The sequence below is a fragment of the Opisthocomus hoazin genome, chromosome 1 (genome assembly GCF_030867145.1).
Source record: "Opisthocomus hoazin isolate bOpiHoa1 chromosome 1, bOpiHoa1.hap1, whole genome shotgun sequence".
NCBI lineage: Eukaryota > Metazoa > Chordata > Aves > Opisthocomiformes > Opisthocomidae > Opisthocomus > Opisthocomus hoazin.
In genome coordinates this window covers 65605902-65624067 of record NC_134414.1, presented here as the reverse complement: position 1 = coordinate 65624067, position 18166 = coordinate 65605902, and the positions used below count along the sequence as shown (strand labels likewise).

Here is an 18166-nt window from a genome sequence, read left to right as displayed (position 1 = left end):
CTGTGTCCAGCAGGTACATGTTTGCAAATTCCCCTGTTCTGCTTTGAGGGAAAACAGATTTCTGCTGTTCTTTGGTGATCTGTCCTCATGTTGACAGTCCTGCATTGTCTACACACTTCACTGCGATCTGTTTCAATAGCTTGGCAGCCCACCGCACCACCTTTTGTGCCCACCACTTTAATCAGTGCAGCTGCTGCCTTAGGGTGCTCTGCTAAACGGCGCCAAGGCAAATATAAACAGTCTGCAAACATGTGTTCAGGCTTGTCTCCACTGTACCTCTCTTTATCTCGTCAGGAACTGAGTCTCTGCTTTCTGTATCAGTTACACTCTCATTTAGACCAACATATATTTTATACTTCCTTGTTGGATCTTCAGATTAAGTATAAGGTATCCTGTTTTGCTTCTGCTTTCATTGGTGTTTGCTGGTTTTCTATTCTAAGGATCTTTCAGAGACTTTGTTACTCCTATTGCTCAGGCCAGTGACAAAACACTATGGTTATCTTCTTTCCCTAGTAGTTTGATTTCTTCACATCTTTCAAATACAATAAATATAAACTGAGACACAAACGTAAAAGCTTTTTGGAAGCTCTACTGAAGCAGAATTATTACGTTCCACTTAAACCACTTGAAGCATTTGGCCGTCCTTCACTGACACAATTTTTAATTTAGCCACAAAGCTGTTACACAAAAGTTTTGCCCTTTAAGAACTATAAAAGTTTCACTAGTCAGTCTTCATAGCAATTATACATACCTGAAATTAAATCAAGCAACTACAGATACCAAACCATTGTGTCACCTAAACTTTTTTAACTTAGACTAAGCTATTTTTAAGTCTTTCCTCTGTCCTAAAAATCTGTAATATTTGCTTAGATTCACAGTTCATTGCTTCTTCAATGATGTTGTCCTTAAGTCTTTGAGACATTTGGCTGTGTATTTGTTTTATCTTAACCGTAACTGCTTCTTCAGTGTTTTTATATTTCTCAGATTACTACCTTCTGCCCTGTAGTACATGCTCTTGCACTTTATGAAACTTCTATTACTGAAGGCAAAGAAAATAGGCACGATCTGCATTGGAAAGTGGTGCCGGGACCAGGCTTGTTTAAAAACGAGTGCCTTCTGCTCTAGTACCCATAGCTGTATTTTGCTTGTATGACAACAACATTATCTCAGATTTGCTGCAGATTACGGGCTCTGCAATGACTGACTTGTGTTTCCACAGAGCAAGACACTGCAGTATTACCCTCGCAATTTCAACAGCGACATTGCGCAGCCTGCCATAACCAGAGTGCTTTCCAGCTGCTCGTATGCCGTGGAGTGGCCACAACTCTGCTCTCCAAAGTTCTGGTTAGCTGAGACAGGCTCTGGGCTGAAGCCGGCTGGAGTCGGTACCGGGGCAGCCCCCAACAGCAGAGCCAGGAGATGGCTGCAGGCTGTAAATCTCTCACTGCCGTCCAGTTGCCGCAGGTTAGGCAGAGGAAAGTACGGCCATCACAACCTGCTCGGGCACGTCTGCCCCAAGTCTGATGGGGGGAATTTTAATAGGCTTCCTGAAGACAAATCCCACTTGCAAGCCTACACGGGTCCTTTCCGCATCATGTGTCACCCCTTTTGCTGGACTCTGTGCTCTGCCAGATCATCCACGTTTAGCTTCTCCCTTAGAAAAAGGAGGGGTGATACACACCCCCGCGGACTGATCAGTGTTTATGGCCACTGGACCTCACATTTGTCAGGGGACGTGTTCATACAGTTACAGCATGCAGGAGCGTTTATGTGCTTCTATGAATATATCTCATGTTTTTTACAGATTGATGAACAAACTTAATTTTGTCTAATGTGGGACAATATCTGAGCTGCTCCAATCTGGTTCTTTCTCCCAAATAAGGTCTTTTATCCTTTCCTGCAAAGATAGACTTAGTCCAGGCACAGTCTTTGACTGCGTTTTACTGGGCCCAGCATGCTGACGTCTTGATCCTTGACTAAAGCTCTTTGGCATTATTACATTAATAACAACAAATTGTTCAGTAAGGTGATCATGGCACTCCTTGTAAAGCATTTCACTGTGCCTGAAGTCTGAAACAGGGCAACAGACCAGGGTTTCTGATCTGGCTTTCTGAGTGTCAGACCATCTCATGTAACCCTCAGTCTGCATCACACTCACATCCCACCCACCTCCCAGTTACTCTCTCATGACATCTTACTGTACTGTATGAAGACAGTAGGATTCCTCCCAGAATTGCTTCTCCTGAACATCAGGACCTTGGGACCCTACCGAGCAGGCAGCTCAAGGCCCCTTTTCTCCCATTCGGTTAGCTCCTGCTTTCCCACACAGGCAATGCCATCAGGAGATACCAGGCTGGTAGGACAGAGACAGATAATGGGAGGACACCACTCATGCACATGCAAATATGCACTTGCCTCAGTAACTGAAAACAATCCCTGAACAAGTGTATGGTCACCTTTACTCAGGCTACCCACCCAGGCATCGCCTGGTGCACCAGTACAGGCTGGTACAGGGCACCAGCGTACCACCAGTTTAGGGCACTGTTCACCTGAGTTGCCCCAGGAACTCCCTGCAGCTCTTTCGTCACCTTGCAACAACAGGGAAATCCTGATATTTGGCAAATTATTTTTGTATATATGTAGTTATGAATTTGGATAACATCTGCTTGTGAGAACATGGTCTGTTCCCCATTGTCTCCCTTCCTTTCTCAGACAAGAAATGCCACCCTTGTACTCCTACAGAAATTGGCACTGGACTGGAACTGGTGGATCAGCATGTTCTAATCTGTAAGATCATCCAGTGTTTAAACTCATCCTTTTCGTTCCCTCAGAATGAGTGCACCTGCTTGCTGAATTGTGGGGGAATGACAATTCCTCTCCTTTTTCTCTTTCCCACTAGGAGCAAGGTGACATTTCCAAAAAGGCTGGATCCCTTAATCTCAATTTTTGTTGCTACTTGGGCACTTCTTTCTGATGTTCTTTGTGTCGAAGAGTCAAAAAATTTATGTACCTGTTATCTAACTATGATGAAGAGTTCAGAACTAGCTGTCTCCAAGGATGGCAAGTCTACAGTTATAAACATTGGGATATGTTTAAATATAAACATTTGGGATACAGCTTGTGGGTGAGACACCTAAATGGAATTATCTGTGTATTTGCAAAGCCATGAGCTGAGTATCTAGGCTCCGTTGTAATCAATAGGCACTTAGGAGCTCTACACAGTTGCCTACCCGTGGATAACCACCACTGGCCATTTGAGGTGCTGCAGGATGTCCTGTGTGGCCTCTACCTGCAGCTCCAGAAGGGCCTGGGTCTCCCATAGACCCAGAAGCATATCTGCCATGCCTTACTTTGCAAGATATCCTAGGAAGTCTCAGATGGCACTAGATGTCTAAGTTTCTGCAGCCAAATCAAGTTCCAGATCTTCACGGACTATAATGGATTATAACCATCTAGTTTGCAGGTAGACATCTCGATGTCTTGTTCTGCAGGCTCAGTCTCACTAAATGGTAGCTACCGTATTTACATTTTCTTAGACCATATGGGAATTATGCAGGCTCTGTATTTTGGAAGAGAAAGGAGTTTACGGTTAATGAGTAAACAGCTAACCTTGTCCAATTTAGTCTTGCAACCAATGTATACTGAAACTTTGTGTTGAGGGGGTTATTCAGACCACAGTCTTACTGACTACTATACAAGCTGTTGATATGGTAGCACACTTTGGAAAATGGTTTTTCTTGGGAAAACTGTCTCTGTCCTCAAAAGACTCCCAGAACAGGGCTTTTCTTAATTTTCCTCGCATAGAAATGAGTCCTCTGATGCCACCACCCCATGAGGGTGGGTTACCTGCAGTTTGGCTCCTCCATCACCATCACCCTGGCCTCCCACGTGGAGTCCCTAGGTAATGACTTCTTGTCTCTGATCCAGAAGACGGGGATTCTTGGTGGTATGCTGTAAAAGCAAGGGGCCTTTCATTCTGTTATGTTCTTCCCCTCTCTCAAACCTGCAACAGTCTCTATCAATCAGAGGCCTTTTTGGTACAGCCTGAGTGACCAGAATACTTCACTACTGCTTTCTCTCTTTCCCCCAACTGGGAACCTGAAATCCTTGGATGAAGAGCTGACCAAATATTACCTGTTGGTTTTGCACTTCTCTTGACTAGCAAAGACTATGTAGGTGACATTTTCTTCTGTGGGTCTGTTGACCTTTTATGTGTATATCCCTTTTCAAGTAAAGTCTTACTCTGTGGTCCTAAGACAGAGAAGAACCCTTGAGGGGATGTTTCCTTCTCTTTTTCCAGGTTGTTTTTTGATTTGATCACTTGCACATTCTACGCAATAAAGTATGAAATTTATTTTTGTTCATGAATCTTCCTACTGTAATAAAATGCTTACACCCAGTTCAGTGTCAGTTAATGACAGGCCATTTATAAATTAATTAAAGTGTTGAAAAGGATAATTTATAGTTAGGCTAAATAGGTCTAAGTATATGTTTTAGACTTTTTAAGGTTGTTGCACATACCTCACCTGAGAAGAAAAGACTTCCTGTTTTTTTCCACATTAGGTCAACTCGTTGTTCGAAAGGCTAATCTTTACATGACTTTGACTTTGCATAAAGAGGAATTCTGAATAAATTCTTGCTCTTTTCCTCTGCAGGCCTGCTGTGTTTCGGGGACCTCCTCAAGGGCATTCGGTTACCAGACAGGCAAGGTGAATGTTCGTTTTCTTGGTTGAGATACGGAGTTTCTGCTTCTGTTCTAATTCCAGTAAACCCTAAAGCTTGTGTCACCATCAGAATCAGCCCCCTTCCGTTCTGCAGCCACAATTCCCGACATCTGAATGACGATGAGATGTTAAAGAGAAGTTTTGCTTTCATTTAGGAAGTAGGGAGTTGCATGCTAGCCTGAGGGAGGAATATAAGCCAATCACTTGGGTGGAAAGCTTGTCAATGACTTTTTGTTTTCTGCAGATCACAGGCTGTTCCCAGCCAGATAATTTTGGCTCTTGTGGTCAAGGAAGGATAGGCACAGGCCTCAGATACTTTGGGAAGGCTCTAGATCAATTTTATGTTTGTGGAGAGCCGTGACATATGAGCCACCTTGAATAGCGCTGGGGCTGCTGCGAACTCCCAGCCAGCTGGCTGCACAGTGGCCGAGCCAGCTCGTCTTCCCAGCAGCCGTGTAATGTCTGCGCGGTGGGGAGGACAACTCGTTGGTTCAACAGGCACCACAGCCAAGGGGATGGGACAAGAGACTGAGCTGCTTCTCAGCCTTAACTTCTTCCTTGACCTTTGCCTCACTCTCTTTCTAACTTCTCTTATATTTTATCGGTCAAGCTTTGCTTATTTTTATTTTTGCAAACTTGGGTGCTGAGAGGTAGGCACCTACCCCCTGCACCAACTCCTTGGGTGGCCACTTCTCCCAACATAGCCCTTCACGCCTGCACGTCGTTCTTCATTTCTCTGTAAAACAGGGCAATGATGTTTAACTATCATGTAGATGAGGATCTGGCAACCAAGCAGTTCATCTACAGGTATAAATCCAGAATCTCACTGAAATTAAAGCCATTGGAAAATTTTCGGTTCCCAGCAATTTTGTTGGTGGGATGACCTAATGTTTACTGTAAGAGTTGCCCAAACGTTGGCAATCAGAGGGAGCTCCTGGCAGGGCGGGAAAAGCACACACATGAACCCCTGCATTTTTCATACTTTCGTCTTACGCTTCCTGGAGCAACAGCAGCTTCCACAGCTTCAGGAGAAAACACCAACCTCTGACCACGTTTGAAGGAATGCAAATATTAATAGAAATGTTGCAAGTGAAGATAGTGTCCTGGTACTTCTACTTTGTACTCTGTTGCTGGAAAAATTAAAGGTCAAAGAGTGAACCTTTGTCCAAAGAGGTAAAGATGGCCAAGAAAGTGCATATGGATGACTTCGTTGATGAGAGACAGCGGAAGGTGAGGAGAGGAGAGGAGAGGAGAGGAGAGGAGAGGAGAGGAGAGGAGAGGAGAGGAGAGGAGAGGAGAGGAGAGGAGAGGAGAGGAGAGGAGAGGAGAGGAGAGGAGAGGAGAGGAGAGGAGAGGAGAGATGTTCACTGTCCCACTTCCACTGCCCCTGTTTTCTCCTTCCACCTCCTTCTCAGCAGCTCCTTTCTGCTACTACCTCATCATCTTTTCCTGCATTTATTCATGCTCTCTGTCCCATCATTTCCAACACCTTCCAGTATCCACAGTCCAGCAGAGCATCTACAGGGGACAGTGAGAACATTGGCATCAGCTTCCAGCTCTTCCAGTGCCACTGCTGCCACGCATGGGTGCAGCCACTGGCTGCGGGCTCGGTTGGTGCAGCCCTCCCACAGAGACTGGGGACAACTGGTGAAAGGGCAGTGCTCCTGGGTGGGACTGTGGTGGGCGGCGAGTGGCACCGCTCGGGAGCTGGTCTGTCTGCCGGTGGACCTCTCAGCTCGGCTGAGCAGCGGGCGCTTTGTGGGGTTGTTTTGGCAGGTATTTGACAGAATCATAGGATGGTGTGGGTTGGACGGAATCTTCAAAGATCACAGTATCACAGAATGGTCGGGGTTGGAAGGGACTTCTGTGGGTCATCTAGCCCAACCCTCCTGCTGAAGCAGGGTCACCTACAGCAGGCTGCAGAGGACCTTGTCCAGGCGGGTATTGAATATCTCCAGAGAAGGAGACTCCACAACCTCCCTGGGCAGCCTGTTCCAGTGCTCCGTCACCCGCAGAGGGAAGAAGTTCTTCCTCGCGTTCAGATGGAACTTCCTCTGCTTCAGTTTGTGCCCATTGCCCCTTGTCCTGTCGCTGGGCACCACTGAAAAGAGTTTGGCCCCATCCTCCTGACACCCACCCTTCAGATATTTACAAGCATAAATTAGGTCCCCTCGCAGCCTTCTCTTCTTCAGGCTGAACAAGCCCAGCTTCCTCAGCCTCTCCTCGTAGGAGAGATGCTCCAGCCCCCTCATCATCCTCGTAGCCCTCCGCTGGACTCTCTCCAGTAGCTCCTCATCTTTCTTGAACTGGGCAGCCCAGAACTGGACACCTCATCTCGTTCCGTGGGCAGGGACACCTTCCACTAGTCCAGGCTGCTCACAGCCCCACCCAGCCCGGCCTTGGACACGGCCAGGGACGGGGCACCCACAGATCCTCTGGGCAACCCATGCCGGTGCCTTCCCGCCCTCAGGGTGGAGAATTCCTCTCTCGCACCTGGTCGAAACCGGAATTTGCGGTGCCCGGGACTCCTCCCAACAGGCCGCGGACGGCGCCCGCCACTGCCGGGGCGACCCCCGGGGGTCGGGACGCTTCACGGGTTGGGGGGGGGGGGGGGGCCGGGGTCCGCGCGGGCGGCGCCGGTCCGGTCCGCACGTGGGTACGTGACGGCGGCCGGGGCCGGCGGGGCCCGGCGGCTCCTCCCCGCCCCCCCTCTCCCTCCCCCGGGGGCCCCGCCGGCGACTGGGCGCGAGGCTGCGGCGCGGTCGCGTGGCGGGGGGGTGCCGCCTCCCGCGCGGCGGAGCCGGGTCCGTGACGCGGGCGGCCCGCGCAGGGCGAGGGAGGCAGGGAGGGAGGGGAGGGGAGGGGACGGGAGGGCGGGCGGCGTCGCGGGGGGCCTGCGGGGCGGCGGCGGGGGCTTTGCGGGCGGGGTTGGGCTCCCGCGGCCGGGGTCAGCTGTGCCTGCGCCTCCGGGAAAACCGGGCTCTCCCGCGGCGGGGCCGCGCAATGGCAGCCGCCCCGTAGGACGGATCCTGCCGTGGCTTTTTTGTTCCTGCGGATCCACCCATCCTCCTCGGCGGCCGGCGCGCCGGGCGATGGTGGTCTCTCCGGGGATCCTCCTCTCGCGTCTTGCCGCCGGTGCCGCCGGTGGGGTTTTGGCCTCGGCCGGGGTCTCGCCGCCCGACTTTCCGTTCGGCTTCGCGCTGGAGGAAAAAAAAGGAGAAAAGGGGGAGAGGGATTTCTCTCGCTTCCTCTCCGCGCTGCCGGTTGTAACCCGGCGCTGATCGGGGGGGGGGGGGGGGGGGGAACAGCCGTTCAGCCTGGCTGAGAGAAAAGCCTCCGCTGGAAAGTCTCGGAGAAATACACCACGTGAGGAGGAGAAACTGGGAGAAGACCGGAATATAACCGCTTTTTCTATGGTAAAACTGGTGCCCCTCTTCAGGAGAACTGGTCTCAGTTTATCATTATGCAACCACAAGGATCTCTTCTTTCTCAGGGTGTATAAGCTGCTGGATTGCTTTTCGCCCAAATCAATGTGGTTTCTTTGGAACATTTTCAGCAAAGGATCGCATATGCTGCAGTGTCTTTGTGGCAAGAGTCTTAAGAAAAACAAGAACCAAACTGGTAAGCAATCCATTGCACCGCGCTGTTTTCCTTTTATGCTGCCCTGTCTGTTGCTCGCCGAGGTAGATCTGCAGTCCTGCTGAGGGGAGAAGGGGGAGATGTGGCCAGGCCGGCACGGACATGCATGGGCATACGATAGGAATAAGCAAGGAGCGGTCTGGGTTGGCTTCAGCCACTGGCACCACAGAAAAGGAAAAAAAAAAAAGATGATGGAAGGCGACCCTAGCCCAGCCCGCGTCTCCTAGTTTCTGTGTGTGATTTCCGAGGAGGAAAGTTTTATGTCGCTGCCCGTTTTGCGGGGAAGGCGGTAGAGCCCCCCCCACCCCCGCCCCCGCCCGCGCTGCGAGCCCCCCGTGCGCACCCCCGGTCGGGCCGAGGGAGAGGAGCCCGGGTCTCCCGCGCTGGTGTCAGCCGGCCCTGCCTGCGGTGGGTCCTGCACCGCACTTTCCGATCAGCCTGCAGCGTGTCACCCCCAGACACCCACCCACACCCACCCACCCGCCTCGCTCGGCTTTCCGAAGTCGAGCCCGGCACCCCCGGCCTGGGGGCTCCCCCTTACCCCCCCCCCCCCCCCGGGACTCAAGGCCGGGAAGGCGGGGGGGGGGGTGAGGAGAGGGGGTGGACGCTGCCTTAGGGCTTGTGCCCAGACGGCGACCGAGCCCGCCGTGCCGAGCGGGTGGCTGCGCCTTCCCCCCCCCCCCCCTTCGGGCTGACCCCGCCGGGCACATGCCGGTGCCTCTGCCTGCGTCTCCGCCTCCACCCGGCAGCCAGCGCCGTGCGCTTCGGTTCAGCCCGGTTCCGAGGGGGAAACTTGCAGTACCTTACATAAGAAATGCAAATGCAGGTGCTCCGGGCCGCCCGGGCCCGGGGGATGGGGGCTCTGTGTGTGTGGGGGGGTTCTGTGTGTGTGTGTGTGTGCCACGCTGCTGCTGTGACATCCCCCTTGCCCGGGGCGGTGGACGAGGAGGGATGCTCGGCGGGCGGGGGAGCTTTCCAAGGGAAATACCGGCCTCCTCCCCCCCAGAGCGCCCCGGGGTCCGGTCCCCCCCGCTGCCCCGGCCGGCGGGCTGGTTGCGGGCACTTGGGTGCCCCGGGGAGCGGGGACCCGCCGGACCCCGGGCTGCGACGGGAGGAATGCCGTGTGCGCGCCGGTGTGTGTGTGTGTGTGTGTGTGTGTGTGTGCCGGCTGCCCTGCAGTGGGCAGCTCCCGAGCAGGAGGCTCCTGACGCTGGCACTGCAGTGTAGTAGATCATAGGCTCTCGTTGCCTCTCTGACACCCCAACATCAACAAGCAGCGGCCCTGGCAGCCCGTACCCCTCTCCGCCCCGGCAGCCGGGGTGCCGGCTCCTGCTTCGCTCACCTCAGGGCGGGTGCGGAGAGCCGCGGTGGGCACCTCGGCGGATTTTTCCTTTCCTTTCCCCCCGCTCCCTCGCTCCCGTTTGCCAGCTCGTCTGGCCCCGTTCCTCCCCGGCTGCCGCTGCAGCAAAGAGCAGCCCCCTCTCAGCATACCAAAGAGGCCGAAATGCTCCGCAAAGCGCCCTTCGCTCGCTCGGCAGCCAGCCGCGCCCCCCCCCCCCCCGGCCGGGGGCAACTTCCAAGCCCCCCCCCCCCCCGAGGCGGGATGGGGGGGGAGCAGGGGCAGGGGGGCAGCCGGCCGCCTCCTCCCAGCCTTCCACCTTCTCCCAGCCCCTGGGAACATGTCCGTCATGTCCCCGTGTCGCCGTCCCCCCCCCCGGCCCGTGTCCTTTCCCTGCGGAGGGGATGGTCCTGAGGAAACAGCCCCCGACGCCGAGCCGTGTCCCTCGGGGTGCCCGGCGCCGCAGCACACCTTTCCCCCTGCCCAGGGACAGTTTGCCCCCCCCCCCCCGCACGGGACGAAGGGGTGTTGGTGGCGGGAGCGGCACCGCACCCCTCGCCGCTGCCGGGGGTGCCGGGGCGGGCGGAGGGCGGGGGCGGGGGGGCTTGCGGTTGCCCTCCCCGCCGGCCGCGTCCGTGGTCTCCGCTCTCCCTCTCACGGTCTGCGCCGTGATCCCGGCCGAGGGTCCGGTACGCCGAGCCCCGCCGAGCCGCACGCCCCGTCCTGGCACCCCGTCCCCGCCAAACCGCCCGGGGAGGCCGGTGGCCCGCTTGGCCCGGTCAGCCGGCGGCTCGGCCGCTATTGCTCCGGGGCCGGATCGCCCCCGCCCGGGCTGGGGTCTGCCGCGGGGGACCCGGGGCCGCGATGATGCCGTGCGGGGCCCGGGGCCGTGAGGCTCCCCCCCTGCGGAGAGCTCGGCCCGCGGGAGCCGGGGACCCCCCTCCCCGCTGCGGCACGGCGCGCCGCTGCCCCCCCGGCCCTCCCCCGGGCCCCTCGGCCCGCCGAACTTTCCGGGAGCGATGGGGCTGTTTGGGCTCGGGAGGCAGCGCCTGGGCGAGCCGCTGCCGCTGGACACAGCGAGCGGAAAACCGAGAAGGTTGGGCAGCTGAGGCGGGCAGTGGTTTCGGTTTATTCAGTTATCCTCGGCCCGGTGCGCTTTTTTTGTCCCTTTCAACAGCTGGTCTGTTTTTCCAGAAACGGGACTGGGTGGCTCATTTCCAGGTGTTCTCTGCTTTGCGTTCCCTCTCCTCCGTGCCATGGGCTCCTCCCGGGGGTCGCCGGCCATCCCCGGGGGGCCGCGCTGGCCCCACCGCCCTCACCGGCACCGAGCAGAGCTCTGGAGCCAGGGGCGAGCGGAGCGGGGCGGGGAGGGATGGGGTGTCCGCTGCAAGTCCCCGGTAGGGTTGCATCAAGAGGCTTTGGTTTTAATATGGCAATAATTTTGTTATGACCAAATTTGTTTCAATTTCGAAATCCCAGAAAGAGGAGCTGCCTTTGGTTGCTACGATTGCTAAGATTATTTACCTCTTTACAGTTCCTCATAAGGAGAAAAACTTTAGAGAATCAGTAGGTATGGCTTTGCTTGCACCGACTGATTTTTTTTTTTGAGTTTTCCTGAGTTAAATAGTACAAAAAGCAATGAAGCCCCACATATCTTCAGCATCCTGTCCAGCATGAGAATATTTGCGATGTGTTAGGTTCCCTAGGCCTCACTTGCTTTTGTAGTCATTTCCATCTAGCTCTGGCGTTCTGGCTTGTCATACACACAGAGAGGACTTCACAATGTGTGAGACAAAAGAGGCTTTTTTCTCACAAAGAGTTAAAAGTTGCTTGAGACTGTAACGCCTGAGCCAGGGCTTGCAATGACAAGATGCCATCCCCTGAGGGCCCTAAACTGGGTACCATCGGTTAGGGCATGGCTAAGTCATGGGGAGGGTTTGGGGCTTGAGGGGAAATGGGGAAGGAGGGTGTCATGGGGCATTTCTTGAAGCAAATGCTGCAAGTACATAGATTTTTTTTTTTTTTTTTAACCCAATGACAGCTGTTGGAGCGCCCATGGGAGATGAGTTAGTTGGCTGGAGTACCGGGTGCCCCCATGGCAGGAATTGCTGTCATGTTTCGCTCCCGGTGGCAGTCCAGCAGGCAGAAGATAGATCAGGTTTCCTCACCCTTTACCTCCAAGCAGAGGCATCTCTCCAGCTCAGTCAGGGGTGCTGACAGAAGAGTAGATGGAAATTGGCATTGCTATAAATATGTTGCTGATAGAGGAATTTGGTTTCTGTTAGTATCAATCCCATATCAATCATCTCAAACACAAAGCCTGTTTAAAAAGAAGAGCATCTGAAGTGCACACTGTGACTGAACTGGGATCTCTGCGGAGTCCCTTGTTAAACTCCTTCTCCATAAGACAATCAGACTGTTCTTTCGTGGTTGGCTGTTGGTTTGAAAAAGTTTCTAAGCACAGCCATGCAAAACTATATCTGTTTGAAGCAGAAGCTCGGTCCTGCCCATAAAATATATAGTGTGTGTCTTCATCTGAATTCTAAGTATATTGCCCCCTCCCCCCCCCCCCCAGCCTTCCTTACTAATAGCAAACAAACCTCCCACCAAAAGACAAAAGGGTATTTTGCCTCAGGAAGAGCTGCAGAATCAGATCCTGGAAGTTTTTTTCCGTAGCAGCTCTGACTGCCTAAATACCAGAATTCCTGTGCTGTTAACTGAACCGTGGTGTGTTTCTCTCGCTCAGATGTAAAATTGCCTACTTACATGTACCTCCCCTACTGAAGTTTTATCCTCTATGGAATGCATTTCCTGAATTTAGACAAATTTAATTATTCTTGATCAAATTAAATTGCGTGTTCTACTTGTTAAGGAGAGAAATTTATGCCTGCTCATGCACCTCCCTACTGTGATAAAATGCTTGCACCTAATTCAATGTCTGCTAATGACAGGCCATTTATACATTAATTCAAATATACAAAGGATGACTTAGGCTTAGGGAAAATACAAGAAATATATTTACAGATGTCATTGGTTTAAATATTTATGTGTATGCAGTTTTCATTTGAGTTTGATGTTTATTCTGCTTACCTGCTTTGATTATGTTAAGTGTATTAATTTTGAGCTACAATTCCTATTGACTTCAAATTTAGATAAAGAGTGATTTAGACATTCGGAATTTTTCCCTTTGCAAAGATTTTCTGTCCAGTAAATGCCTGTAAAAACTTAATCTGGAGAGAACTGTCTGAATCTGTGAACAGGTTTTTCAAGAGGACTTCATAAAAGTAAAGAAATAGGAAGCAGGGCATTACACTGACTCTGGGGTGGTATTTCGTAGTTGGTGGGGTCACTACTGAGATTTTTGTACAGTCACTCAGTATGTAGGACGAAACGCTATGAGTCTAGAATGTGGTTGGATAAATGAAGTGGTTGTGTGTGAATTAATCTCCACTGAATGTTTACAGACGTTTGCCAAATGTGCCTGTGAGCACCGAGTCCTGCTGGAGCAGGTTCCATTCAGTGGAGGATGACCTTGTTACTCTGGTAGCAGTGATTTGTTTCTGCATCTAATTCTGTTTCGGATGGCTTTTGTCATTTTGGATACACTGTTACTTCCCTATGCCTTGCTTTCCTGCTTGTTAAAAATCCCAGGCAATGCCTGAACGTTGCTCAAGTGTGCTGTCGGTCCTTTTGTTTGCTTTTTGCATTTCAGTGAATGATAGCTTTTCCAAGACAAATTACTAGTTTACTGAACAACTTACTGAGTAACAAAACATTGAACGATCTTAAAATTTTGCAGTCTTTGTTGTGAAAAAAGGTTACTGTGGTGTAGCACGAGGCTTGATGTACAATTGATGTACAATTAATATACCTGAGAGCTACCTGCCACTCTATGGAAAGAATGGGTACAGTAGAAAACCAGTGTAGCTGGAAATAAACTTTGCAGGACTGGGGCCATATTTAGTTCAGACAGAGCATGCTTCTTGCACAGAGTGCGTTTCTTCTGTCAGAACAAACGAAGCAACTGGGAAGAAAATATTTTTTGTTGGAGACCATGTGACAAAGTGCTCAGAGGAGTGTATCCATCTTCAGGCTTGCTACTAAAAAAATGATCATGTTCTGAAAGTGGACCCTTAGAGGTTCTGAGCCACTCAGAAGTACTGAAAATTGTAATTGCAAAGGGAACTGATGGCGTTTGGCACCACGATGGACTGCACTTACAGCAAGCCAAACATATGTAAGTGATGTATTCTCTTTAAGGTACTCTGACGCAAAGGTAAATAGCATATGAGTAACTAACAAACTTGTGTTTCCAGTGGGGAGCACGCTGACTTTGAAGAGGATCTTTCTGAGGGCAAAAACTCGAAAATCATTAAGTGAAAGGCTTTTGATGGATGAATGGAATTCTGGTTTTGTGTGTCTGTAGCATACTCTGTTAGAAGCACTCACATTACATAGTAGCGAGGAAAGTAATTAGTTGCTTATGAGGCAGCATTGGGCAGTCAGAATAATAATATCAGTAGTAAAATTCAATGCACAAGTCAGAATAATAACACCTTCTGCAGTAAAATTCAATACACTAGTTTAGGTAACATACTGTGTTGAAAATAAGCAACATTTTAATAGTTTGAGGGTTAACAGTGGATGGCTGTGTGGGTCAAATGACAGTAAATGACACTCAGTTGCCAGCAGAAATTGATGGTGTAATTTTAATGTCCGTATTCTGTGTTCTCACTCTGACACCTGCTTATTTTACTTTTAACTGGAAACAGCATGCAGAATCGCACTGAACAAGTATAGCAATTACCTGCTGAAGGTAGTATCTTGAAAATTGCTTGGCTTAATCATTTTGTGGCACTAAATTAACCTGGTCCCATCAGACAATAGAATCGAACCAACAACATTTTAACATTTTAATTCCATTGTAATTGTTTTGGCTTTTGCTCTTGGGTAGTGATACAAATAATCTGTAATCCTCTATGAAAAAAATTGTTTTAAGGAGATTCGAGAAAGGTCTGTATTCCACTGAGCTGACAGGGGAACAGACTTTGCTCTTCGCTGAAAATTCGTCATGTCATCCATGGTTTTTTTTTGGTGCAGCTTTGTCATTTGGAAAGATAAGAACATAGTGCGGACACAAAATGTGCAGGACTTGTCCCTTAGCTCTTGAACATGTTCAGTCTCCAGCCCTGTGCATCAGGTGGCATAAGAAAAATACAAGGCCAGGGGCAAATCTGGGTTTGATCCTTCCCCAAATCTATCCTCTCACTTTTCAGCTGTCACCGGACTGTCTTAAGCCGGAGCTTTTATTCGGGCCACTGCATGTAGCAGCCTCTGAAGAAGCCACACACCTCTCCTTGTCAAACAGCATTTCTATTTTGGGCATGAAAATCTTTGTGTGGCAGCGAGCTCCACGCAACCACGTGCTGCGTGGAAAGGGTATGGAGGTGTTCATGCTTTCAGTGGGTACTCCTTGGTTCTTGTCCTGTTGAAAAACAGAGGCTGGTGCTGCTACTCCTGCTCCGTGTTTGTGATTACCGGTTACAGGGAGTTTTTCAAGGGTATCTCACCTTTAAGGTGAAGAGCACTTCCTTCATTGTGTCTTCTCTTTCCTTGAACTGTAAGAAAATCCTGGGCATTTCTATCACCTCAGTTCCTGCACAGTATAACTTGCCTTTGCTGAGGACGTTGGGTGACTCTGGCTTTGGAGGACAAAGACGAGGCAGCAGCTGACACATACCTTTGCATGCTCTGCTTTCATCCAGCTATAAGGAGTTCATTCCTATGGATTTTCTAGGCCTGTGGGATAAGGAAGTATCTCCTGCAAAGGGCATGTTTTCACAAAGTCCTTTCTCTTGAGGGAAGAAGCAGAATATTGCTCCCTTGAACAAGCTTTTAAAGAATTAAGCTCTAGTGTGACCAAAAACTGTAATTTTATACCCACATTGGATGGTTTAAATAGGAGAGAGAGCTTGCATATAAAAGCAAAGACTTCTGTTTACATATAAATCTCTTGGTTCTCACCAGTGCTAGCAAAGGAAATACAAAGGAATTTCATTGCCCTTTAATGAGGTTTGAGCTGAAAATGTTAATTTAAAGACGGCAAGTTTGCCAGCCTTGTTACTCTGTCAGTAAGTGTATTGCTAAGCATGTCCTGCTACATTTAAACAAAACGTCCAGATCAAACAGTTCCCAGTTCATGTGTCTCATTAGAGAAGTGTATTATGGAGCATTACTGTTGCCCAGTAGTTTCTACACACATCACTCGTTGCTAATATAGGTGCATTTACTGACATTGAATGCAATGAACAGGAACTACCAGTGCAAAACATAGTGGAAAATCAAGAAAAAAGACGTGGAAAAATTATACAGTAGGGAAATGCTTAAAAAAAATCAGCTAAATGATTAATATAGCAGCATCTTATAAAACAGAGTATCCTATCAGTGGTATCTTAATAAAGGTTAAAGTAGTAGTAGTGCTTATTAATTCATAGTGCTCATGATACAAAAAATACCCAAAACATTTTATAGTTCTGATTTTCCTGAAACTAGAAATTGCAAGTCAATATCCAGACTGTTAATATCCCTGAGAAACTGAACCTAAATGTGATTTAGGCAGATTATCCCACTAGGAGATCAACCCAAGATCTCAGATTTGAATCAACTTCAGGCTGTCTAAAACCCAGGTGCAATTTTGTGGCTTGGATTCTTTCAGCTTTTGCTAAAATCCATGATTTTAAATGGCATTAATAGGTGGACTAAAATCCGTAAAGCCTTGCACCCTCCAGAGATTTGCTCCTTGACACTTGCCAGTATAAATGTTGTTTTTTGTGGTTTTTTTTTTTTTTGATGTTTGTCCCCATGTGAAGGAGACTTTCTGCCTCAAAAAACAGGGATATACCAACTTTCAGTACCGACATTTGCTAGCCTCCTGGCTTTACTCAGACCTGTTTTATCTCTGTGAATATGACCTTGACCTGTCCCAAATACATCTCTTTCAGTACTTTCACCTTCTGCTCATGCAGGCGTCTCAACTTTTCACATTGGGTTAGGGTCTCTGGGGAAAATTAGCACGGAGTGATATTTCTTTCAGGTATTTTGAAGTTCTCTCCACCACTTTGTATAATTAGCTAGTGGCAGTGAGCAGAAGGACTGTACAGGTTATTACTGATGTAGTAAATACTTATGATGGATGAAGGGTAGGCTGGTGGACTATCCTTTGTTTTATTAGGCATGAGCTGTATGAATGATTTGTTTTCCACTTTCTGCTAATTTACAATAGCAGAATAGTAGCAGAAGTACATAAATGCAGGGGCAGTAAAGCACCTGTGATTGGTTGGGAAAAGACAGTAAAATAAGCAAAAGAATTCAGAAGACCTGAGAACAAATGTTATCCCTTACATTGGTTTTGGGGATTGTTTGAGGATATTACTTACTTGAGGATAAAACGCTTTATGTGGGATTCTGCTGCTGAAGCAGGACTCCTCAGCTTCCAGGAAAGTTTTCTGCATAATGCTGCTGAGCAATTCTTACTGGTCCTTTTAGGGAATTGATTCCAGGTCTTGGGTTTGCCTGCTCACATGGGTGCTACATGCCTCCTTGAAGCTTGTGGCCATGGTACCCTGCTGAAGAGTTCCCAGAGAGCTGCAAAACCTCTGTGGATGCAAGGCATGCCCCATATGTCCATTCCTTCTGCAGGGTACAAACAGAGCGAACTTGTGGTCTAGATCTTACTGATCTTTGATTTACCTTGTTCACCTTTGATCGAGTTCACTTTTGATGGTCTAGTTTTGAGACATTATTGTACGAGAGGAATATAACATGCTCTAGGGTTCCTGCTGACCAGGGACATTTCTGACAAAGCCAGTGACTATATGTGTCATTAATTCCTGTGTCCTGAAGTATTGAGCTCTGCCTACTTGCACAAAGTTTTGAAACATGTCAAAGATAAATTCCCTTAACCTTGAAACTTGTAGGATGGACTCTTCTTCCATGGAACAAGGCACCTAAAAGCAATACGGGATTGTTTTACAGCAAATATGTCATTACGTAGCGTTTGTATTGAAGGCTTATGTTTTTTGACGGAGGCCTTGTTTTGTTTTAGAGCTGGACTTTCAGCCCTGATAATGTTTGTGAAGTTGTAAACATATAAGAGAAAAAAAAATAGAGCTGTTATAGTCTCCTAGGTAATACATGTCTGGGTAAAATCAGTGAGTTTACTCATGTCGGGAGGAATGTGCACCAAGGTAGTGGGAATGGACCCATTGTGATTTTGTGTTCTGGTGTCTTTCCTCATTTCAGTTCATCTTTGCAGTTTATGAGAAATGATATATCTGTGGTATTACTGACGTGAAGTGGAGAGGATTCCTGTGATTTGTGGGCCACTGGAGATATTCTCTCCTCATTGAAGGTTTTCAGTGGAAGCATATCTTAGAAGACATTGGCTTTCTTAGCACTTCGACAT

At 49.4% G+C, this 18166-nt stretch overlaps 1 protein-coding gene across 4 annotated transcripts in view; it reads left to right on the top strand.

The window, feature by feature from the left end:
* The first annotated feature begins 8033 nt into the window (after nucleotides 1-8033).
* Nucleotides 8034-18166, top strand: part of FGF14 (fibroblast growth factor 14) — a 423768-nt gene continuing 413635 nt past the window's right edge. For 2 of the 4 annotated variants that reach the window (XM_075424353.1, XM_009933460.2), the window contains exon 1: nucleotides 8034-8345. In XM_075424353.1, the coding sequence (XP_075280468.1) occupies nucleotides 8138-8345 (208 nt within the window). In that variant the 5' untranslated portion in view covers nucleotides 8034-8137. The remainder of the gene's footprint in view (nucleotides 8346-18166) is intronic. The other 2 variants (XM_075424363.1, XM_075424379.1) reach the window with 2 other exon arrangements.